The sequence below is a fragment of the Haplochromis burtoni genome, unplaced genomic scaffold, assembly GCF_018398535.1.
Source record: "Haplochromis burtoni strain Fernald_Lab_line unplaced genomic scaffold, NCSU_Asbu1 Contig_240, whole genome shotgun sequence".
In the NCBI taxonomy this organism is placed as follows: domain Eukaryota; kingdom Metazoa; phylum Chordata; class Actinopteri; order Cichliformes; family Cichlidae; genus Haplochromis; species Haplochromis burtoni.
Window position 1 is genome coordinate 912406 of NW_024582601.1, and position 24001 is coordinate 936406.

General features: G+C 42.7%; 1 protein-coding gene across 2 annotated transcripts in view; it reads left to right on the forward strand.

Annotated features, from left to right (window-relative positions):
- The window catches only part of zhx2a (zinc fingers and homeoboxes 2a), a 25308-nt gene continuing 1307 nt past the window's right edge, over positions 1–24001 (forward strand). The window contains exons 1-12 of one of the 2 annotated variants that reach the window (XM_005937666.3): positions 1–458; positions 14597–15085; positions 15296–16012; positions 16600–16812; positions 16967–17230; positions 17366–17581; positions 17972–18056; positions 19045–19230; positions 20826–21229; positions 22785–23031; positions 23169–23325; positions 23678–23797. In XM_005937666.3, the coding sequence (XP_005937728.1) occupies positions 14987–15085; positions 15296–16012; positions 16600–16812; positions 16967–17230; positions 17366–17581; positions 17972–18056; positions 19045–19230; positions 20826–21229; positions 22785–23031; positions 23169–23325; positions 23678–23795 (2706 nt within the window). In that variant the 5' untranslated portion in view covers positions 1–458; positions 14597–14986 and the 3' untranslated portion in view covers positions 23796–23797. Of the gene's footprint in view, positions 459–479; positions 2081–14596; positions 15086–15295; positions 16013–16599; positions 16813–16966; positions 17231–17365; positions 17582–17971; positions 18057–19044; positions 19231–20825; positions 21230–22784; positions 23032–23168; positions 23326–23677; positions 23798–24001 lie in introns of those variants that run through there. The other variant, XM_005937667.3, reaches the window with a different exon arrangement.

Here is a 24001-nt window from a genome sequence, read left to right on the forward strand (position 1 = left end):
CCCCCTGAGCTTCTTAAATATTCAATTAGCTCCGAGCAGAGAGGCAGGCATCAGCACAGGGGGAAACTTGACGGCAAGAAGACGCGGTTCATTCATTTTTGGAGCAGCGGGACTGCTTCATGGAGACACTAGCACTCCTGTTGTGTTCCCGGAGAGTTGTTTCACTCTCTCCGGCCTGCCGTTAAACTTTTCACGGCCGTAACACCATGGACCCGCTGTGGACGGGCACCGGCGCTTCGGTACGGCATGCAAATACGTACTCTGACGTCGGCGATCATGTGGCTTTTGGCGTAGATCCTCCTTGTGATCGCCAATTTTTTCTTTCCTGTCGCCTGTTGTCTGCTCGGTTATCGAGCCGCCGAGAGAGTGTTTGAAACAGATTCGGCGTGTTTGTCGGCTCTCCAGCGGCTCTGGGATTGTACCGCACTACCTGAGCGTCGCGCCAAAACGGTGGGCAGGTAAGAAATGGAGAAACTCTTCTTCGTGTTTTTTTCTCTCTCCCTCATCTCCCTCCTTCTCCCCACGGCTCCCCCCTCGAAAAGTCTCTCAAGTTAAAACTGCGTGTAGTTGTTTGTTTGCGCCCCTCTCGCGGCTCGTTCGGGCTTAGCGTGGTTCCCAAAACACCCACGCGCCTCTGGATAAATATTTTAACTTGTCTGGCCGCGTGAACTTTGCCTGCCCCTGCCGTTTCCACCTGCGTGCTCTCGCAACGTTTCCCGACAACTTCTTAATTGGACGTTTTCGCCTCCTCCGCGTTTCAAGTTGTGTGTTCGGTGTGTTGTGTGACCGTGGCGGGGGAAGGCAGACGGGAGGAACATCGTGCCTACTTTTCCTCCTCCCCGTGTCGACATAACCAGCAAAACATGGCCGTCCTTTGCCGACATGTTGTTACGTCGATGGCGAGAGGGGGAACATTTGGGGAGAGTATTTTTTTCCCTCCCTGCGCCCCTCTGTCACGTTTTCGGGCTGGCCAGAGGAAACAACCGTTGGGACTCCTTACCAGCGGCGTGCACCAGCTCGCATTCAGGCGTGCTGAGGTTTGAGTGTAACTTTTGGAGTCCGACGTTGTTTATAGACTTTGATTCGTGCGTCTCTGCGATGTAGGCGTAACGTTACCCCTGGTGATGCCTCCTCCCCTCCCGAGACCGCGGTTCTTACTGCAGGCAGGCAGTGCTGTTGCAGTGGGTCTGAAACTGCTGTAAAAGCCAGGCGTGGTTCTCTTTTATTAATAATATGAAGTTTGGTCATGAGGCCCGTGGCCCAAACTGTGAGCAGCCTCTGTAGCACTCAGCTGGGGTCAGTGCTCTCTGTCCACCAGTACGTTTTTGGAAGTAACCTGCGTGTACACACTGAGGTGACACAATGCCCAAGCACAAATGTTGCCTAGTTATACATTTAGGATGTTTCCTATATTAATCGTTGTTTATTTATTTTTACACATAACAGTGCATACAGATCTGGCTCTGTCATCTTTATTACTGGATAAATACTCATTATGAACATTTGAGGTGCTTTAGGAGAGTTGGGTGATACCTCAGTCTGGCACTAAATTTCTTTACCAGCTATGCAGTAAAATGCAGTGCTGTTGGCTCTGTTAGCGCTTCATTCATGTGGGCAGTCATCATTATTATTTTCCATGCAGCACATGGGAAAAATCATTAATGTGGGTGACTGTTAAATGTTCTTATTTACCAAATAACAGACCGAGGTGTTTGTGTGTGTAATAAGGAAAATTAATGGTGACATTCAGTTACAGCATTCTGCAGCAACTGCCAGTGGCACTTGTGGTTTGATTATCAGTGCGCAGATTAAATATAAAGCCACACTGCAAATACTGTCTATAATAATTAAAAGTGCATGTACAGTAGTATACAGTCGGCATGGTCACTCCCTACAAGTGAAAAAACTAGTTGATTAAAAAAGAAAACATTCCCGCAATTGTCTGTCTGGTGTAAATTTTTAAAATGTGTTGTTCATTTCACGCTGTTCCCTCAGCTCTACGATGACCTGATGTTTTGTGTTTCTAGGCTTTCTCTGATCAACAGCGATTCCTCCCCTCCCACCCTCTTGTGTTAAAGATGTAAGTGATTTTGATCACGGTGCAGTTAACCCTCCTGTCAGCCGCGTTACCAGCAATTCCTCTGGGTATAAACTTGGGCTCCGCTCACTAAGCCACGCACCCTTGCTCTTTCTGTGTGAAGAGACATTTGGCTCGTGTTTTTGTTCTTCGCGTGGTTTTCCACTTGTGATCTGCCAAAATCAGAGAAGATGTTATGTAATTTGGAATGACAGCCGGATCGTTTTCATTGGTAGCTGAATAATCAGAGCGGATACCTTCTTTTCTGGATTAGAAGTACACAATCACATTTCGTTTTTTCTCTTTTCTTTTTTTAATCGTAATTTGCTTTATTGCAGAATGGTGTAGGGAGCGTTGCTGCCAAAATTAATAAGAAACCAGAAAATTTGCTCAACAAACAGTCTGTTACAAGCCAGTAAAATCGCTATTGCCATCTGAAGTCAGGTATATGGGACAACATTACTGATTTGTTTTTACAGTTTGGCAGATGTGTTTAATCCCGTGAGAAACAGTTTAATTTATTTATTTTTAAGGGATGTGTTCTCGGTATAGCTCTAGGGATTAGCGAAATGCACAGATGTCGGTGTCCTACCTTGTCCGATGCATCAGCCATCGGTCCACCATCACAACACTGTGGAGAATTTTAGCAAACAGACAATCATTGGGTTTATTTATTAAAGCGTTATGCTGCTATAGTTTTTAAAGAACTGGCATAAAAACAAATCTGCTCTTGTTTAAAAGCTGATTTTATTTATTCTCTCCTTCCTAGCTTCCTCAACAGTCTTTCTCAATGTACTGTGACCCCTTCGAATGTCACAGCCAAAACATCCAGCTGGGAAGTGAGCCGCTCTATTTGTTCCTAGAGGCGTTTTATTCGTTTGCTCTAGTCAGATGGTGGAAAATGAACAAGACTCAGTCTGTCACAGTTATTCAAATAACGAGGGGGGAAAAAAATCAGAGCATCAAGAATTGGTGTCAAATTATAACCGAGGAACTGAATGAAAACAAAAAGATCTTTCTGTTTGATTCACTCCCGACAGCCTGTACACAAGCTGTTCCAAATCAAAGCAAAGCCAAAAGGTGCGTTAACAGCGGGAAAAGTCAAGGCTGATGTTTTTGTTTATTTAAAATAAAAATAAAAAATTTCACACGCGCTGCAACCAAACTAGCTTTTAATCTTTCAACATTGTTTTTGTATTCTGACAATGAATTGAGCGCAGTCTGGTCAAATGTGACTTGTAGAGAGGACGTGTGATATCTCATTGTTGACAGTCATCAGGATTGGCACAGATGTTGTATGTGCCAATCATGCTAGCAATCTTGTGAGATTGTCAGAGTGCAAATAAGCTAATATGGAGCAGAAGACTAGCAGTTCAGTGGGGTTTTTTGTTGTTGTTTTTGTAATAGAGAAATTCTGTTTGTTTTGTTTGTTTTTTTTTTCGATAAATGAAAGTGGACAGGCAGCTTGAGGGTTTTTTTTTTTTTTTTTTTTTTTTTTTTTTTAAGGGTCTAAGCTTCCTTGAAGGCAGAGAATGACAGTAGGATTAGATAACATATTTGATCAGATTGAACTGTTCTTGGTTTTCGGATTGCTTTTCTCTTCCCAGTCCAGCTCTTGTGTAATTTGTCATACCTTCCCTTCCTCAAGTATGGTTGCTTGACAGCCACCCTTTCACTAAGACCATTCCTGATGAGACTTTAGTAAACAGTAGATGGCTCAACTGAAGCGTCGGATGCATCTGTGCATTTCATTACGTATTACATTTGCTGCCCTGGATGTTAGGCCTGCCACTTCTTTTATCCTCCAACAGAACACTACACGCCATGGAGAGACATGCAGGTTTTTGGCTAACAGCTCTTTGGGAATCACCTTGTTGGTGCAAAAATGTTATTTTGCACCTCTCAGACTTCTATCTTTGGCTTTTTTTTTTTTCTTTTTTTTTTAAGTTGTAAATTCAACTAAAGAAAGGACAGAATGATGTTTTTGTGACAGGCTGCTAGTAACAAAAGAAACCTATTAAAATTGGTTATTTGATAAGTCGTCTGTTATGTTTGCACACAATAGTTCATATATCTTGAGTTGGATGCCTACTGGAATTCATAGATCAGTGTTAAATCTCTTAACAAACAAAATATCCTCTGAAGCAAATGTGGTGAATCAAGACTTTTACACAGTACTATATATAATGTGTACTTTTAAAATATACTTTCTTTTCTGCTGTTGTCAGCATTTGAAGTAAGCAACAGGTTTCCACATTAACCCCGGGCAGATTGTTGTAGTTTGTTTAACTCAAACAATAATCTGAAGCACGATAACATCAGAGCCTGTTCAATTTACAGTGACAGTTTGGAGGGTGTAATGATGGGAAATTTGTGTTAAAAGGGGTCATTGCCATAATGTACGCTTAGTAGCTCGATGGGCGTCTGCTTGATTTTTTTTTTGATTTTTTGATTTTTTACACAGCCGTATGTTAACAGTGAACCATCAACCCACGTTGCTTGTTTTTTTTTTTTTTTTTTTTTTTTTTCCCTCCAGGTTTATGCATCCAGATAGAAATAATATAAACTGCATGTGAGTGCACAAGCATCAATTTATGGTCACACATTTTTGTGTTTGTCTTTAGCTCACGCTTGTATTCCACAATCTATGGCTGCTGTTTTTTAGAGACTAGCAGACCTGTCGTGGGTTTTTAACACAGACTTTTTTTTTCTTTTATACTAATTGGGAATGCATTTCCTGACCACACATCACATTTCCACATCAAACTGTGAGTCCTATAATGGCTGTCCATTCTCTTGGTGAAACACTGGAATGAGTCATCACGGGTTGGAGGATGGAGGTTGTTGCTGTCATCACGGCCTGTCGTGCTCAGCTTGGCACAGTACTGACATCACCAGCATCTACGCTGTGCTTTGTTCCAGTGTTTTCTCAGTTCAGGTCCTCCTCTCCGCTGTGCTTCCGCCGGCTTCTCAGACGTGTTGTTAGGTGACTAAGGCAACCACAGAGATGAGCTCATCACCTGTAGGTGGGGCTGAGAGGGAGGATGTGAGGAGACAACTTAGGGAAAACAAGAAATCAACACTTGTATTAGAGACGACTTGTGATGTCTGAGCTTGGTACACAAGAAGACGTTGGTTAGCACTTACCGTACTGAAAGTGATGCAGATGGACAACTGGAGCCAATGGAGACTTGAGCCTCACACGCATTTTAACCTGTAAAAGTAATTCTCCATGTTAGCATCAGGTCGATATTTCAGCGTAAAAGAGCTGCCATTCGTCAGCTCAGGACCTAGCTGAATTCCTTGAAATATTCCCCCACAGCAGAAACATTTCCAGGTAAAGCACACAAAAGGTCGCAGCGTTCTTAACCGCTGACAGTTTTACGTTTCCACTAAGGCAATCCCCATCTCTTAATGGATCACTTGATATGGTGTCGCCCGCTAGTTCTCTGGAAAATCTTATCGCCGAATAGGGGGTGGGTCACGGATAAGGAACTGAATGTACGTTTACAATGCTGGAAATTCAAACTGAATGAAGGGTGTCGAGGAGAAAACTGGTGACACGGAGAGAAAGAAGGGGTGACAAAGAAAAGAAAGGAGACACTAGAGTCAGAATGTCTAAGCAGTGTGAGAGAGAGAGAAACAAGAGACAGTCTAGCATTGAGACTGCAAGATAGGTGGGTGTGTGTGTGTGGGAGAAAACTGTACACTGGAACCCACCATTAATATCTGCAGTCAGTCATTTTATAAGCAGTGGATCATTGTATTTTATTAAAGTGCTCACTGCTTAATTGCCACATTGCTATTCACCAATAGGCTTAAATAATTCTTTTTTTTTTGTTGTGTAAGGATTTTACCCTCCTGTGTTCATCATCCATCAGCCAGTGGTCTTGTTTCTCACAGCTTCTGCAGCAGGGTCAAACTTAAAATAAGTTGTGCTGAACAAATCCACTGGTGAAATCTGAACTTAACAACCACCACATGGAAGTTAAACAAAAAAAAAGTTGGGTTTTATCTTCCTGCACACAGTCATGTAGACCATTTGTGCCTGAGGATGTGTACACACTGGCTTCCCTGCTACCATCAGGCTGTGTCCTCAAGAATTTCAAGTTTAAGGGAAAGGGAGAGGGTGCTTGGAGAAGAGGGAGCTTGCTAAAAGGCTTTCTGCACTGCACCATGTCAACCAGTGGAAACGCTCAGACACACCCCTTCTGCACAGTCGAGTCCAATGGGGAAAGGCTGGAGATCGTTTACAACATAAGCCACACCCACTGCAGGGAAGGCAGAGATTGACAGGTGGGAAATCCATCCGCACAGAGCATTGACTGCTCACCGAGGCTCGTGGCAAACACGAAACACTCCATTGCAAGGTAGTTTAGAGAAATGTGGAGGCAGAGTGTCCTCTGCATATTGAGGACATACTATATGCAAACATCACACCGCATTACGCTACAGTGCAATTTCACTTGGGGCAAACTTTGGACTAAAGCTTTAAAAATCCGTCTCATGTTCTGTTGTTGACCTGATTTGACCTTTGCCCTACTTAATTTGTGCCCTAAATATAACCGAATAATCACATTTTTGCCCTTCCTGGAGGGATCGGAAAAGCCTAATATAGTAAGGTTTGGCAAGTCGTTTAAGCTTTTAAAAGTGTGTGGAGTACAAGAGTTTTATCTGACAGGAGAGTGAAAAAAGAGTGCACAGCTGGGGTGGGTGTGGTTGCAGTGGATGAGTAGTGTGCAAAGAGGAACACAGAAGCAATTCGCCTAAACAAAAAAAAATGTTAATGAGATATATATTTTTAAACTTTTTTTTTCCATTTGTGGTTACCCAACACCACATGTGCTATCAATTCCTTACTTCTTGTAGTTGCTGTATCAAATGAGTGCTCAATGACATTTTGGCCCTCATCATTCGGGTCGCCAGGGAAACCTCATCAACGAGTGTTCATCACAATTGTTATAACATATGTTATAATGACAACAGTCCTATAAAATGACAGGTAAAACGTTACTCTAGAAATGGCAGAGACCAAGTTTGTTTGTGTAACAATGCCTAAGACTGAGCTGATGGTTATGAAGTAAATATAAATACTGTAACTAGCTTCTACACTCTTTCAGCCTGCAGTTAACTGCTGGTATCCCAAGTCTGACTCGCAGCTGTACGCATACGTCTTGGTCATGTCAGCAAAGCTTAAGCACCAGGCTGCTCTGCTAGTAAAGTTAGCTAATGGCAAATATGATGATAGTGGAATTTACATTATTCAAGTGTCTCCTTGCCACACATTACACTAGCTTAGCAGGCCTCAGGGACTGTCCCCTGGACTAGGGTCCCAAGTAGATCCTAGTGGCAATAGCTGCCCACATGTAAGTTGTGACTGTGGACGTGTTGCACAATAGTGTTGGCTACAAGTCAGTTTCTGTCACACTTCAGGCAACACAAAATCTAAGATAGCCCACCATAGTGTGACTCATATGTTTAAGATGCATCCCATAAGAGTCCAGTAATGTGGGATCCAATGCCATACAAATATATTTATTTTTTAGGATCTAGCGCCCGAAGAGCGTCGTGTCAGGAATGCCGAGACCGTTTTTTGTTTTTTTTTTTTCTTTTTTTTTTTTCTTTTTCTTTTTTAAAGAGTTTAGTCTTTGGGGGAAAAAAAAAATGTTGAGTTGGATTATTCACATCGCAGCTGTCGTGACACTGATTGACCTCTGCAGCATCTCTGCTCTTGGATGCAAGCACACACTCGCGCACATTTTCTGTTGGTTACAGTGTTACCATAGTAACACAACCATCGGGTGCAGAGTGGGTGACACTTGGATATTTTTATAGCCTGCCCTTTTGTGTGTGTGAGAGACGGTGCTCTTGTGTGTGTGTTCAATGAAGAGACAGGTGTGTGTGCCCGTGCAGTTTTAATGTGTGATTAAATGGAGGACTGGATTCATGATCAAATGCAGTGTAGCCTGCTGGACGGCGTTTCCTGTGTACTGCATGGGGAACTTGTAATGAGGTCACCACAGGGATGATGAGCCTAGTTTCCTGGAGATGTCATATCAGGATTTGGTGAATTGATCTATTCTAGTAAAGAAAACTCCTGCTCAGTCCCATCAACTTTAGTAGCTTAGAGAGTACAGTAGGGCAGGTAGATTTGAAAAAAGTAGTCCTTGTACCACTATTTTAATCACGACTCCAAGATGGCACATGTAACAATAAAATGCCATTTAAGAAGCATAGGACGGGCCACATTCCCTTTTGGCAGAATCACCATTTTCATCATTAGTCTTCATACCAGCCCAGCAAAAGTAGCACTGCTCTGTTGCTATGCAGAACATACCAAGCCCTCAAACACAGTGCAGTACTTCGCTTTGCTCTAGAGGAGCCGCGTGATGAGATTTAAATTAATTCTGCGACGGTCCGAAATTCTGCTCTTCTCCCCTCCCCACATGTACACGCGCACACACACACACACACTCCCCAACTGGGACACGTTGTATTAATGGCGACGGTGCTTCTCCTCAACCACACAAGTGAGACGTACGCATTGTCCTCCTCACTGCAGTGGCTGACTCTTGGAACAAGCAGTCAGGAGGGAAAACTCTCAAAACAAGACGGGGAGAGAGGAGCACGCCCCATACAGCAAAGCCAAAAGAGCAGTGCGTGCAATACGTTTTAGTGATAGAAGATGTGTGACTGAGCCTTGGAGCCTTTTTTTTTTCTTCTTCTTTCTTCCCTTTGTTAAAGTATCAGCAAAGTCGTGTCACTCTTATAGTCGGTGCAGTTGCAGTTTTTTTGGTTTCTCTGCCGCCTTCTTGTCCTCTGCGTGTTATTTTAGAGCTTCAGTGTGCCCGGTTGGATTGTACTTCATGCATGGCTTCAAGTGCTGTAACCGCAGAGGTTGCCATTCATGTGCCTTTGTGACTGGATGCCTGAAAACTCTGGTACTATGTATGTGTTACAACATCAATTTCCTCAGTCGTATTTGCTCCTCTGCTAACAATGAAATCCACCAGCTGTTTAGTTCAATCTTAGTTCAGGTTGTATAGAGCAATGAGTCAACACTAACCATTTCACATTTCAGACCCAGTGTGGTCTTGCAAAAGACTCGTGATCAGTTTTTGCTTTATAACTTTGATTCATTGCAGTTTTTTAAGTTATCCATTAAAAAATGCTAACTTCTAGAAAAATAAAGCATTGCTATGAATTATTGGCAGTTTAATAGGTAGTGACAAGCTGGCACGTGGGCTTTATACTCCTGATAGGTGTTTTTGTGCGACAGAAGGCTGCCCTGCTTGACCAAAAGTCCGGCCTTTGAGACACTTTTATCCTTTACCCCACTTTGAGATTATGTTAATGACGTCCAGAAATAGGAGTTGAGTTGAGAGAGCTGCTGTGACTCATCTGCTCACTGTCGTTTCCTTCTCGCTACCGCTTGGATAGATGTCCCGCCTTATACCACTGTTATGTTTCTGTCATATTAAATCATGATGTCTGTCTTCATACATTAGACAGGCTCAGTGGTATGCAGGGTTTGTATTGATTTCCCCTGTGTCCTCCTCAGTATGTATGCCAGTGTGTATCTTACACTGATTACTGCCTGGGATGATAAATGTATTCGCTGCCTGGCAGCATTAAAATGTTGCTTCTTCAGAAAGACTGCTCTACTAATATAATGCACCAAGCAGACAGACAGCTAGACAACGGGAAAGTACAGACAGACAGACGGCAGCCAGCCAGGCAGGCAAGGGGGCTGCCAGGCTGAGTATTCATACAAGTTTAATGAGCATCCAGACAGTCGGGAGTTTGTGACTCCAGCTCGGAGCTCACTCTGCACACAGACGCTGACTGGCTGATGAGGTTAGACACACTAACAAACAGGTGGGAGACTGAAGGTTTCACCTGGGTTGTGGCCGTAGCCAAGTTTGAGTACGGAGTGATTAACATTTTTGGTATTTGGTATGAAGTGAAAGTTGCCATGGCGAAAGCTCAGACAGCCAACTAGTTCACATTTCGTTCAGCTCTGCAGCTGCGGTGTTTAGAGCCAAGTAATCATTCTGGAAAGACCTGATATTCTTTTCAAGGACACCTGATAATATATACATATACTTTTTTTTTTTTTTTAATGCGTGAGACTTTAGAGTATCCATTAAAAAGTTTATTAAGGTATCTAGATAAACCTAGACAGTTTTTCAGCACTGTGGCTGTTAATCGTACTTGTCTTTTCCATCATTGGATTTGGGGCTCCCAAGTAGCCAGCGGGAGTGCAACCCCTCCCTCCTCTGCTGAAAATGACAGAGTAGAGAGAGGAAGAGGCTGTCTGTGCCAGTGTTTCCTCAGTGTTCACCAGTATTTACACAGACTTTTCTCTTTGTTTGAGACAGTCCACGCACATGTTTAACTTGACTGCAACAAATCAGACTGCAGTGCGGTCTGTGTTTATGTTGTGTAATATGATGGACTTCTATCAGATTCTGAGCAGTGTCTGAGTCAAACTTGTTCTCGGCGTGTTTTTTGTTTTTGTTTTTTTTTAATAAAACCGGTGACTCAGTAGTACTGACTTATGAAGCAAACTCCTCCTGATGTCATTCAGTGACTTGGAGAACATTTTTGAGAAGCTTGGAGCAGCGAGTTGAAAGCACTGAGTCATTGTTGAGGCGCGTAGAAATTGCTATAGCATACAAATACAGATGTTGCGTAAAGGAAAGCGTTTAACTTGCATCCACCCTGCTTGTGTGGGTTAAGCTCAGTGCTCCCTCTGCCCTGTTGTGCCTCAATCACCTAACTGCAAAAATCCAAAAAATGCATTCAAGCCTGGTGAGGCGGCACTGGTTCAGTGGGTCATATGAAGTGGCTCTTCAGATGCAGCTGACAGATGCATCTCCCATTCTGCCCTACCAGATGTGTGCTACAGTGCTGGATTTTGGGCAAGGCCAGTGAGAGACACTGATGGTAAGTGGTGCTCTTGAGGGCTCAAATGTTTTTTTTTTTTTTTCCACATAGAAAGCATCCCAAGGAGGTTTTAAACTGAGCCAAAAACAGCACTGCAGTATTTTTATATCCGTTTTGTTAAATGAGCTCAGCCATAGTATTTCTCTTTGTTAAATGGCCAGAAATAACATGGCATACAATAGCTCCATATTTACATAGTAGTGTAAAGACTGTCTGCCATACTGTAAGTTTGCTCACTTTGCTTTTGGATGTTGAAAAGACTGAGAACTCTCTTCAAAGTGCTGCTCATGCCTTGAAGTCAATATTCTGGAAAGTGGGTTTTCTTTTTTCTTTTTTTTCCCTTCCCACTGACTGTACCTTGACCTTCCACAATGGCTCAGAAAAATACAAGAAATGTGCCAGTGTATGGATCCAGCAGGATTGCAAATTCCCAGACTGTCAAAACACTGAGCCTGAAATTTATTTTAGTTTTTGTCTCTAAAAGCACCAAACACAGTTGGGTGGTGTGTGTGTGTGTGTGTGTGTATATACAGCCTCCGTCAGGATGTAGCAGCCACTTGACTACAGCTCCACAGTTGCTATAGCGACACCATGGTAATGAGTCTGCATTTTAATGATGCCTCAGTGGGTCGTTTGAGGGGATGAGATATCTCGGGACAATGAGTGGACTTGCGAATGATGGCGTGTTGAAGGGGAATCGCGCCTTTTGATTAATGTGTAGCTGATGGAGAGATCCAGGAAAAGTATGTGAGACTCTCGCATGATCGAAGTTCAGGCCTAATATTTGCAGCTGATGGATTACCCTGAAGTCACATTGTTGCTCTTGCTCTGCCCTGCATCATACAATCATACTACTTATCGTTCTTCTGTCCAGATTAAATTGCCATGTGATGCTTCTGGGTAAATAGAAGTATGAAATATTTAAATGGTGTTGTATACGTGGGATTCATATTTGGAAGAGGTTTTCTCGTCCTCTGTGCTTATGCGGGTTGATAGAAGAGCACTGCTGCTGCATCGACTCATTTGATTTTTACTCATGTGGATATGAGTATGAAGCTTCAGCGTGAGGCCTCCAGAATATCAATAGACTTTTTCAGTCAGATAAGCTTTTCTTTTTCCTCTCTCTTCCCACTCAGTACAATATTACCCAAGAAAAGTTTCCTATTCTCTCAGTCCTTCAGCTTTTTGTAACTGCTGCTACTTTATGAAGTTCTCATTTCCACTAAAACTCAAATAAAGAAGCTCACAGCTTTAAAAGATTTGGATCAGAAGCTGCTTTATCTCTGGTTTCTCACTCTGTTCACGCTTGGCAGCACGATCTGATTTATGAATGATTAGTCAATATTTCTCAGGACAACTTGTCTTACAGCAGCAGACCTGTCAGCTGCATATATTTGCATACCGGCCGTGTTGCCGAGTCACAGTGATGAAAGTGTGATGATTAAAAGTTTTACTCTACATAAATAGACAACACTGGAGCACTGTTGTGGAACTTAAAATAAAAATCATCTCATCTAGTTGAATATATCTGCCACTTATGAAGGCCAAGTGAAACTGACAGACTGTAACAATAGCAGGTTTGTGTGATTTAAATAAATGTTGCTTGAGTGACAGATTGGAGAACTGGACTCGTGAGCTCCTTTAGTGAGGGGATCCAGTCATACTGTTATGGATGGCATTATACTGGCGTTGTTTGGGTCCACTGGTCTCAAACTGTCCAGAGTCTTGAGGCAGAATCGATGCTGGGACAACACCTGACAAGACCAGGTTTGTGCTCTGTTGTAGACTAAACGCAGGGAGCTACAAACCCCATGGACAGAGAGCCCTTGAACCGAATGAGACCGTTGCAGGGAATAAAACACAGGTGTAATGTATAACAGCGGTCTCCAACCTTTGTTGCGCCCGACATTATTTTCACGGACCGGCCTTTAAGGTGTCGCGGATAAATGCAACAAAATAAAACTAGTACCGGTACCGAAAAAAAAGATTTATTCATAACACACGTGAAAAGACCCAGGAAAACCGAGTGAACGATAAAAACGATAACAAAATAACGCTGAAAACCGATTTAAAAACCCTGAAAACCATACATTTCACACCTGAGCCTCAACTCTCACGGACCGGTACCGGTCCGAGGCCCGGGGGGTTGGGGTCCGCTGATGTATAGTATCTCGGATTTTCTTTTAATTTGTCACATATTTGTATTTATTCAGTTGCCATTTCAGAGAATTGCTGTTTGATCCAATATTCATTTTTCATTAGCCACACACAGGAAGATGTGTCTGATCAGTGAATAATTAATCCAAATTGCAGTATAGACAACCCACCCACAGGAGGTCACGAGCCAGTGTACTGCTGGTAAATTAGAGGGTTGCATCAGGTACAAAATATTTGCCAAATCAAATATGCAGATCAGAAATAATAAGATTTTCATCCTCTGTGGCAACTTTAAAAGGAAGCAGTTGAAAGAAGAAAAAATGATTATGCTGCTCAAAACATTATAAGTAAAGGATTTCAACTTGAATATTTCATTCATCAAGACTTAAAGTGGGATTTAAATATCCCTTGATCCCTTAACCCCCATACCAGTTGCAGCTGCACCCCTCTGAATGGTATCTTCCTGATAAATAGACGTCCTCTCTCTCTCCACCATTGCCATGTTTGCTAATAGGTGATCATCTGATTCTTTGAGGTTTTTTTTTTGTTTGTTTGTTTTTAATATGTAACATGCATGTTGAGTTCCCAGCGGTTGTTGAACTTGGCAGTATATGAATTAAAATGAAGAAGTACAGAGTTATGCATCAGTCTTCCAGTGTATAGTGTTGTTTGCTCCTCTAGTTTACTTCACCTAGCTTCTAAAAGGTAGTTGGCCAGAAAAGTCCAAGTTGGACTTTTTCTGTTTCCCAGTCTTTCGAGGGCCAGCTTTGTACTGCTCTGACCACCTGTAAGCTTTCTGCTGTGCTTATGTATCAGCCACCTTTTTTACTTTGAGCCATTTTTGCTCACTGCCCAGCAGTTGGCTTTACCTCCTTTGGACAGTGGTGTGCTGCACCCCTACATGGGTCAGTTTGGTGCCAACTCAAAAATATTCATGTTTCTTCTTTCCCATGTTGGTTTTTTGTGTGTGTGTCTGTTTAAAGGGAACTGATGTTGTGGGAATGTTTATGGTTCTTGCTTTGTGGTGCATTGAGTATACATTGCATTGCGTATTGTACATTATAGAAAAAACATTTATTTTATTTTATTTTAGAGCCCAACACATTTTATTTATTGGTGTAATTCTTTAAAATCATTCCTGTGAAAAGCTGGTATGACTCATGTTATTCATATATTCCTGCGTCTTATGTAGACACATTAGGCCACACATGCCTTGCTGATATAACTGTAACATGCTGCTGTCTGCATACAAATATGTCATTCTAGCTCAGCTTTGATTTCCTTGTCTTTAAAGTTATCATAGTGTCATAGATGTGTTTTAGGAAGTAGAGTACATGCAAAGAAAAGGGAAATATATGTTTTTAAACATATATAAAAAAATACACTGCTTTTTCTCTACTTTCTACCATCTAGGTAGCGTCCTATCATGCAGTCCGAGGAGATCAGCCAGCACTGGAGCTGACACTGTCAGTGAGCCCAGCCTACATGACACTACAGGAGTCCCATCTCTGCCAGACTTTCACCGCCTACTGTCCTCCTCCTTTCTCCAGCCAATAATTTTACTCTGGGGGCGGGGGGGGGGGTGAGTGTTCCTCAGACTCTGATCCCAGTCTCACAAGTTGTCCGGTGCTTGCTACCTCAGAATCTATATCTGTATTCCTCTAGTAGGCAGTCCTCCTGACTGCACTTCAGCACCTTAAGAAGGTCTTTGCATACAAGTCCTGCATCCTGGAACTTCAGCCATAGCCTCCTTTATAGCATCCCTGGCCAAACACGAGCACCGGGACAAACCCATCCACCAACATGTCCAGTCGACGTAAGGCCTCCACTCCCTGTATGATCCGACCAGAGCAGACAATGGTGGAGCTGGATGATGAAGCGGAGGACTCTCAGAACATGGAGGTAGGCTCTGCCAACAGCATGTGGGTTTTCAGTATTGTTTTATTTATTTTTTTAATGGTGTGCTTAGTTGAATTACTTTTAGTAATCCATATTTGAATAATTGTTGGGAGGAAGAATTAGATTTGTTTGGAGTTCAGTGGGCATGATTCAGATGATAAATTGATATATCCAGATTTAAAAATGTAATTCTGTTGTACCTTCTCCTGCCAGACAACAACAGAGAACCATACCCAAGGGGTGCCTATGGATAGCAGTTCAACACAACTCGAGCAATCCATGGACTTGGATGTAATGGAAAAGGCCTCTGACCCTCCTCTGGCTCCTGACAAACCAGCAGCTGAGCCACCAGACGTTTCTAAGCCTCAGCGCAGACAGCAGGGGGGATATGAGTGCAAATACTGCCCCTTTTCTACCCAGAATTTGAATACTTTCAAAGAACACGTAGACGCAAACCACCCAAATGTCATCCTTAACCCCCTGTATCTGTGTGCTGTCTGTAACTTCAACACAAAAAAGTTTGACACCCTGACGGAACACAACGAGAGGTGCCACCCAGGGGAGAGCAACTTTAAATTTAAACGCATAAAAATGAACAACCAGACAATCTTAGAACAGACGATAGAGGGGTGCAGCAACAACGCTGTCATTTACAACACTTCTGGTGCCATTTCCGGCAAAGGGGACGAACTCGGCACTGTGCCACTGAGCAAACCCACCACAGTCAAAATCGGTAAACCAAAAATAATGACATCGGATAACAAACGGACAGACTCCCAGTTGGGAAAAATAACTGCGGATCTCACCAAGAAACCAATCACAGCTGTCAATGTGAATGGTACGGTCATCATCCCGGAGTCGACTCTCCTTAAAGCAGACGGCCTTTCTCACATCATGCCTTCCCTGCAGCGGCCTCTAAACTATACCCAGGTAGGAAAAAGTGGAGGAACAGTAAGCAGGAATTAGCTTAGCTTACCTGGACATGAGTGGAAACAACTAACTTCATTCTGTTCACATTTAAAACCTTTATTTTGAAGCAATTTTTTTTTAAATAAAGTCATTGTTTTAAATTATACAAGATGTAACATAATTATTAGTTAGCTTAGTAGCCTGGCTAGCTTTTTCTCCTGAAAAATTTGTGCTAACTATGCTAACTCTAATTCTTGGGCTTAGCTCCATATTTAGTTGATAGTAGTTAGAGCGATATCGCTAGAACCATACAAAAGTTGGAAGATTTTGCTGTTAATGCTTTGTTACAACCATGCACTCAATAACCCAGTTAGTTTTGTGATATTTGGATAAGTGTTTATTTTGTGCAGTTTATCATTGCATGCAAAAAAACACGATCTTCATCTGCAGTCTATAAAAGCAGAATAGCTTACATGGCGAATTAAGTTTTCTGCAGGTTTCTTCCTGTTAAAATAGTTTTTTTTCCTTCCCACTGTCACCAAGTGCTTACTCTTAGGAGGGCATCTCATTGTTGCATTGCACTTTTTTTTTTTCTTTCTTTTTTTTAGGTGCCGAAGATTGCAGTGCCCCTCAACACAACCAAATACAACCCCACATTGGACGACAACCTGACGCTGATCTCGTCCTTCAACAAGTTCCCCTACCCAACACAGGCTGAGCTCTCGTGGCTCACCGCAGCATCAAAACATCCAGAGGAGCAGATCAAAGTCTGGTTCACCACACAGCGGCTCAAACAGGGTATCAGCTGGTCACCTGAGGAGGTAGGAGAATTGTGTTTATTTTTGTCCCGGTTTTTCACAATAAACATAAAAACAAAACATAGTAATATAAATAATAACTGTATTTAATTTACAGTCACTAAATGTACCAATCAGGTTGTGGAACATGTATAACATGTCTGTTTTTCAATGACAGGTGGAAGAAGCGAGGAAGAAAATGTTCAATGGTACAATATCCTCCGTGCCTCAGACTTTCACCGTGGTTACTCCTCAGCTCAACTCCCAATCATCTACCAACCAGTCCACCTCAAGCACGCCCTCCAAACCCATGCAGCCAGCAGCCTCTGTCCTGCAGTCCCTGCCCTGTCAGCTCCTGGGACAGACCAGCCTTGTGCTGACTCCTGTAGCCAATGGCTCTACTGTTACTTGTGCACCACTGGCACTCACAGTGGCTAACCAGGTACAAAACTCTAGGTGGAAAATGGCAGTCTTTAAGGCAGCAGAAGCAGGGGAGGGGTAAAGTTTGCCTTTGACCAAACTGTTTTAACTTGCCTTAGCTTTGAGCATGGAAAATGTTCTTTCATGATTACTGCAGGTGGCGCAGTCGCTCAAACGACCCTTAGCCTCCCCTTCGGTTGCTACAGAGAGTAAACGGCCCTCCATCATTCAGACCATCTCTGCCCCGATGGCCACATCCAAGCTGGCATCATCTAAAGTGCTGAGTTTCACCGTTGACCCCAATAAAACATCAGAGCAGCTGTCTGTGCTGAGGTCCAGCTACACACAGTGCCCTTTCCCTGAGGAAGATGAGGTAAGAATAAGCGAGTGAGAAAAGTTTTTTGTGCTACCGTGATAGGTATCACTGCTTGTATTTTCTAGTTGTTGTTTTTTCCCAAACACCCAGGTGGTTCTTTTGTTTTTTGTTTTTTTTCTTCTTCTTTTGGCTGCTCCTTTTAGTTGTTGCCACAGTGGATCTATCTGACTTATCCATAGCATCCTGATCAGTCACACCAACCCTCCATGTCCTCCTTCACTACAACCATGAATCTTTTCTGGGAAGATTCATGGATGTGGGGAAGAGGTAGTCCTCTTTGGTCTTTCCATATCCTATATCCCTGCTGTGTACATGTCCATTTCCAAACATGCAGTTGAGGGGAAAATTACTGTAGTTATTACTTTGATGTATCTTGTCATGTGGTAGATTTACAGGCTGATAGAGACCACCGGGTTATCCAGAGGAGAGATAAAGAAGTGGTTCAGTGAGCAAAGACTCCTCAATCTCAAAGGTATGTGACGTATTTAGTGCTGCAATAAGGAAACATGTGAAAAACAAGAGCACTGAAGGGCAAGTGCTATACTAAAACTTGTGTTTTATGATGTTTTTATTACAACATACTGACGTCAGTCTGTTTTTTTGGGAATCCCTAATATTGACCTCTGTATTGTTTTCATAGATTATTTGTGCTCATGTCAACATTTAAATTTAGTGTAGTATTTTAATCTTTTTCATTCATTGTGAAGTGAGAATATTGTACAGGGGGGATGTTTTAAAGAGCTCAAACAGAGTGCTTATGTCCTCCAGTGACCAATACATTGCTTTAAAGTTTGGAGATGATCCAGTGGAAACTAATTCTTTTTCCTAATTCATATGACCCGTCATGAGCTTGAAGCATTGCCTACTAAAATAGTGTATTTTATTATCTTTATAAGCAATAAAAAATTACAAGATTATATCTTTATTTTGCAGTGTCTGATTTCATTTTTCGCATTTGGTGTGACTGTGACCTGATTTTCACCTAAATTAAATTAGCTTGAGTTTCTGTTATTATCTAATATTCTACAGAATTTGAAAATGATATCTTTGAAGACTGGATACTAATCTGCTAACGGACAAGTCATTACAAACTGCCTCTTTTTGGCAAGAGAACTACATTTTTCTCTATGTGCAACAAGTACATTTAGTACTAAAAGGTGGTGCTTTTTCTAACTTCGCTCGGTGTTTCACTATGGGAATGGCCTCGGCGTGACCAACTACGGATTCCCATAGTCAAACACCTCACTCTGTTATCAAAGAACCAGGGATTACATTAAGTAACCCAACGATTTCAATGGCTACATCACCATAATTAGAAAATTATACTCTAAAGCTGGCCTTTAAGGATAGTTTCTAGGCATTGTGCTGTATCATCCAGAAATAATATTCACATGTGTTGTGTTAGAAGAATATCCTAGCATGTTTTGGTCCGTAAATATTTCTTTCTGTTGTACTTGAAGGTGTTCCTCCTCCACCTGTGCTGGTCAAAGCAGAGGTAACACCACTTCCTAAAGATGCCCCAGTAAAGAAAGCGGTCCCCAGCCAGTTTCCACTGTTAGAGAGGGTGAAGGGGAAGTCATCGGAGCAGCTGAAGGCGCTGGAGGAGAGTTTCCAGAAAAGTAGCTCTCCAACAGAGGCAGAGCTAGGTAAAGCCTGCAGCAAAGTCTCTCTCACAGGGGGAATAGCTGTGTGCATGATAGGGAAAAGTATTTAAAAAATAAAAAACAAGGCTGTGGGTCAAGTTGGAGTGTTTTACATTAGCCTTGTCGTTTAAATTTTGCCGGGCAATACTGCACAAACATCAGTGACGTATATCACAATAAGCCCAAGCCCAGAAAGCCCACTGCCTTGCAACACTCCTAATTTGTAATGATGAACTCCAGTGGTTGCACAGAAAAGCTGGATGTAGCAAAATGATACAAACGCGTTTCTTCAGGAAAGTGTTGGCAAGTGTCCTGCTCATGAATATAAAACAGGAAGCAAACTGACATGTTATACGTAACACCAGCTACAGGTGGAGACATCTGTCCTGTCAACTTGTGTTCTTCTGATACCTCATTAGGCCTTTTTGAGCTTGGTATGGTGAGCTAGAAACATGCAGGAAGCTCTCCACCACGGTTTGGTGCCCCTGTTGAGCGCAGCAAAGGCCAGATAACATGTCCCATTTCCACCCAGGAAAAGTGAGAAAAATGAGCTGAGGGAAAGTGAACAGACACGGAGCCCAGTAAAGGAAGGACTCCAGCCAGCACAACCAGGGTGCTGGGACATAACCGCGGTGGCACAATATGACCCAGCCCCACAAGGTACCCACCTGATCTCCACCGTGACTGAGGGGGGGCAGACCACGGGAAAGAAAAAGGAGAGGCCCCTATAGATCCACGTCCCACAACAACCCATACCACCCAAGGTAGAGAGCCGCAGCTCTTAGATAGGGCCTGAAAAGAAAAATGCTTTTCCATAAGTCTACCAGCTGCAGGTCACCCAGTCCAAAGCCAACCTGGCAGAACCCATTGGATGCCATCCTTGGGGTGGATCCATCCCCCATCCAGCACCAAACCCGCTCTGGCCAGTGCCAGGAAATGACCTTCAACCTTCCCACCACAGCAAGACACCAGGCCAGCCCCTGCACATCACAGATCTTGCAGTAGACAAAAACATTTGAGCACTGAAGGCTTCAGCCAAAGAAGTTATCTGCAAACTTTCTAAATTTGCTGAGAAACTGATGTCATGTAATGAATGTAATTTTTCTTTTATTTCTTGGTGGTTAAACCATCTGACTCCACATTTTTTGATGTGTGCAGATCAGAGACATAGGACAGTCGCCTTGGAGATCAGGAGTTAATTATGCACAGAGCGCTCTGTGTCAGTCAAAAAATGTTGTGAATTACAGAACTTTTAATGTACTCGTTAAAAAGTGAAGTGGTATTAGCCAACTAGTTATGTTCTATATCATGGTCCTAAATTTAGGATGTAAATGTTAAAATTTCTTTAAGAAAAAAGTAATATTTTCTTCAGTCTTTACTAGTTCACAGCATGCGACTTAATTCCCTTCCGCCCCGGAGGAGCTACTGGCTCGTCCCTGGTGGGTGCCTGGTTGGCAGGAATAGCAGGAATATTTTTAATGAGGCCATTTTTTAAGACCCCCAGAGACAGACCAAATTCCAAGTTTAAAAAAAAAAAAAAAAAGAACTTAAATAAATAAAACTGTGTGAGCTATTGAACTCCTATTGTTCTCCTGCAGATCAGCTGGCCCAGGAGACCAGGCTGTCCAAGACAGAGGTTGACTGCTGGTTTTCGGAGCGCAGGGCACTGAGGGACAACATGGAGAAGACTTTACTCACGATGGCTTCTAAGAACACGGAGGACAGAATAGAGCGGCCGGGTGCGCTGCTTAATGGGGCTTCTCATCGAGAGCAGGACGGGAAGCCTCTCCGCTCCTCTCCGCATCCGCCTGTCCTTTCCTCCTCCTCGTCTTCCTCCCCCCCTGTGCTTGCCGCTTCCTCCCCTCGGCCTCCGACCCAACCCTCATCTGCATCGCCTCCCATCCTCACGTCATCTTGCTCCTCTTCTCCACATCCTCCCATCCTGTCAGCCTCCACGAGCCCAGCTCCCATCAGCAGCCGCTCCCTCGCCCTCCTCAGGGAGGTAAGAGTTGATAAAGACACATTTCCATTTATGCTGATTACATAGCAGAGTGTTAGAATATGCAACAGAGTAGAAACATGAACTAATGTAAACCTAATTTTAGGAAAAGATATTTTAAGTTAGTTGGTGAGATGTTAAAGAAGTGAAACATTGTGGACAGTTATCATATAGAAAAAATCTACATGATTGACTCTGTAACACACAGATGAGTTTCACGTACTCTGCAAATTTGGAACAGAAAGTTTTCACACATAACATGCGTATATTTTTAGCACTTTGTTCACATAATCTTCCACATGAAAACACCTAATAACATGTTGCATAACCATTAACACACACTGCACATGCCTGCTGTAAATGCTGGCAGTTGCAATAATAAAAATAAATGATAATAAATTTTATTTGTGGGCACCTTTCAAAACACTCGGTCAACTTACAACACAAAGCAACAAGAACAGTATTGAAAGGTCAGGATAACAAAAATATTAAACATAGAACATCTAAAACAGGATCATATGTAAATGAACCAAATGGGATTTCAGCTGATATTTGAACTCTGTCAAGGAGTCAAGCTGACGAAGGTGCTATCGTAACAAGTTCCAAGAAATAGGGAGCGAGTGAGCTGGGTGGACGTAATATGGTCCGTAGACTTGTTGCAGAGATCTCTACCATCTGGAGCCAATTGGTGTCCCAGAAAAGAACTCCTCAGAAAGAATGCAGTTAGAATAATCCAAATGAGGTGACTGGACTATGAACCAAGGCTGGTATGCTGTGTTGAGAAAGAAGGAAAAGGGCGAAGTCTAGAAATGTTACAAAGGTGGAAGTAAGCTGAGCACGAGACGTTACTCATGTGGGATTAGAGTGACAATCATCCACTAGAGATAACAAAAGGTTTTATTCTGGAAAGTGAGGCTTTTTGATCTTTTGATAAGAATAACTTTACTTTTATTGCCACTGATACTGAGCTGATTGACTGTCATCCAAGTGGTGATGTCCTGTAGAGGAGGTGAGGAGTGTAAGCAGTAATACTGCGTCTACAAAAGAGCTCCTTGCACATGTAACCCGCTGATTTCACTGCTGCTTGTCAAGGCTGCCGCCTTTTTCTGCTGGAAAAGGTCATGTGACTAATCGCCAAAGGACATACTGTGATTGATATTGACATCATTTCCTGTGTGCCAGCACTGCGTGTGTTTTCCAGGGTGGAACAAATACATTATAACATTATCCAAAATAAAGCGTTCAAAATGACAAAGTACATAAAATATATTTACATGTTCCTTTCAGGTGAGCATTTTTAAGTTGGCTTTTGTAGTTAGTTTTGGTTGGTTATTGGTGCTCTTTACAAATTTTTACATGTCATTTGTCTGTCATTTAATGTATAACACTGCATTCCAGATTTTAATAATCCATAAGCCAATTGTTAATATTTGTATGACAAGTTATTTAGTTGCTAATTGTTTAACTTGAAGCAAGAGCACAGAGGCCCAATAAAACATGTTGTTTTTGCTTTGTAATTTTTGAATTCCACGTATATCTTTGTTGCTTGCCATGACAGACGTTTTGCCGGACCCAGTGGCCATCTCCTGAGGAGTACAGTCAGCTGGAGGTGCAAACAAGTCTTGGACGCACTGACATTGTACGCTGGTTCAAGGACCACCGCTCTGCACTGAAGAACGGCGAAACTCTCGACTGGATGGAAGGTTTCCAAGGCGTTGCAGAGAAGCAGAAAGCAAGCCAGGAACAGAACGGTCAGAGTTCTGAGAAGAACAAGTGCATTTCCTTGGAAATCAAGGCTGTAAAAGGTAAGTTTTGGAGGAGAACATAGATTAGTGTCTTTTTTTTTTTTCCTTTTCTTTACTTTTTTGTAGAGTCTGAAACTCTTTGGCTTGTTTTGGTGCTTCTTTTGCTCATTTTCCAAATTCTACATCTCTGTGTTCAGTGGACAAGGCTGTTGAGAAAGTATCTACTCCAGAACAGTCCAAACAGCCAGAGCAGGACAAAGTCCAGCGGTTGACAGACAGACTGGCAGATGGTGTGACCGACCTGAGCCGGACCAGGCCGGACCAGAACAGCTCAAATGCCACTGAAAAAGGAAGGTGAGTGAAGAAGAGGCAAAGAAAGTCGTTTATCTTCTATTGTCAGAGTCATGTTAGGCAGAACAAAAAAAGAAGAAGAAACTTGCTGCCAATATTTGATTTTTATTTATGTATTTATTTTAAACTCCTATCTGAGGAGTTATTTTAAGATGCCTTTCCAAGAGCAGTCCAGAAGTACCGCATCATATGGACACTCTAAGCTGTGGGTGCCGAGCTACTGATTTTCATGAAGGGTTTATGCTGCATTTCTTAGAAACATCAGTGCAAAGCTTAAAGAGAAAGTCTTTTCTTTATTTCCAGTTCCCAGAAGCAGTCTGTTTGTGTTCAAACTTTCAGTCTGCTTTCTTGCCAGGTGGGTAAAGGTGACCTTGGCTGTGGGGGAGGATGGTGAAGGAGGAGCGGAAAGACAAAGGTTGGCAACTGACACGGACATTCTGACCTTGGAGCAACCGGGGAGGGTCACTGGTTGATGGTGAGTTGAACTGGGTGAAACGGCCCTTTTTATTTGTTAGCAGTGTGAGCTTAAATCTGTTGCAGTAAAAACAGAAGACTGATGTGTGAAAGCATTGCACCTTCAAAGTCTGCCACAAAGGTGTCATGGTGTCTCGCTGCCTCTCACTCATGCTGGGATATGTTCCAGTCCTCTGCAACCATCCTATAGGAAACATGGATCGTG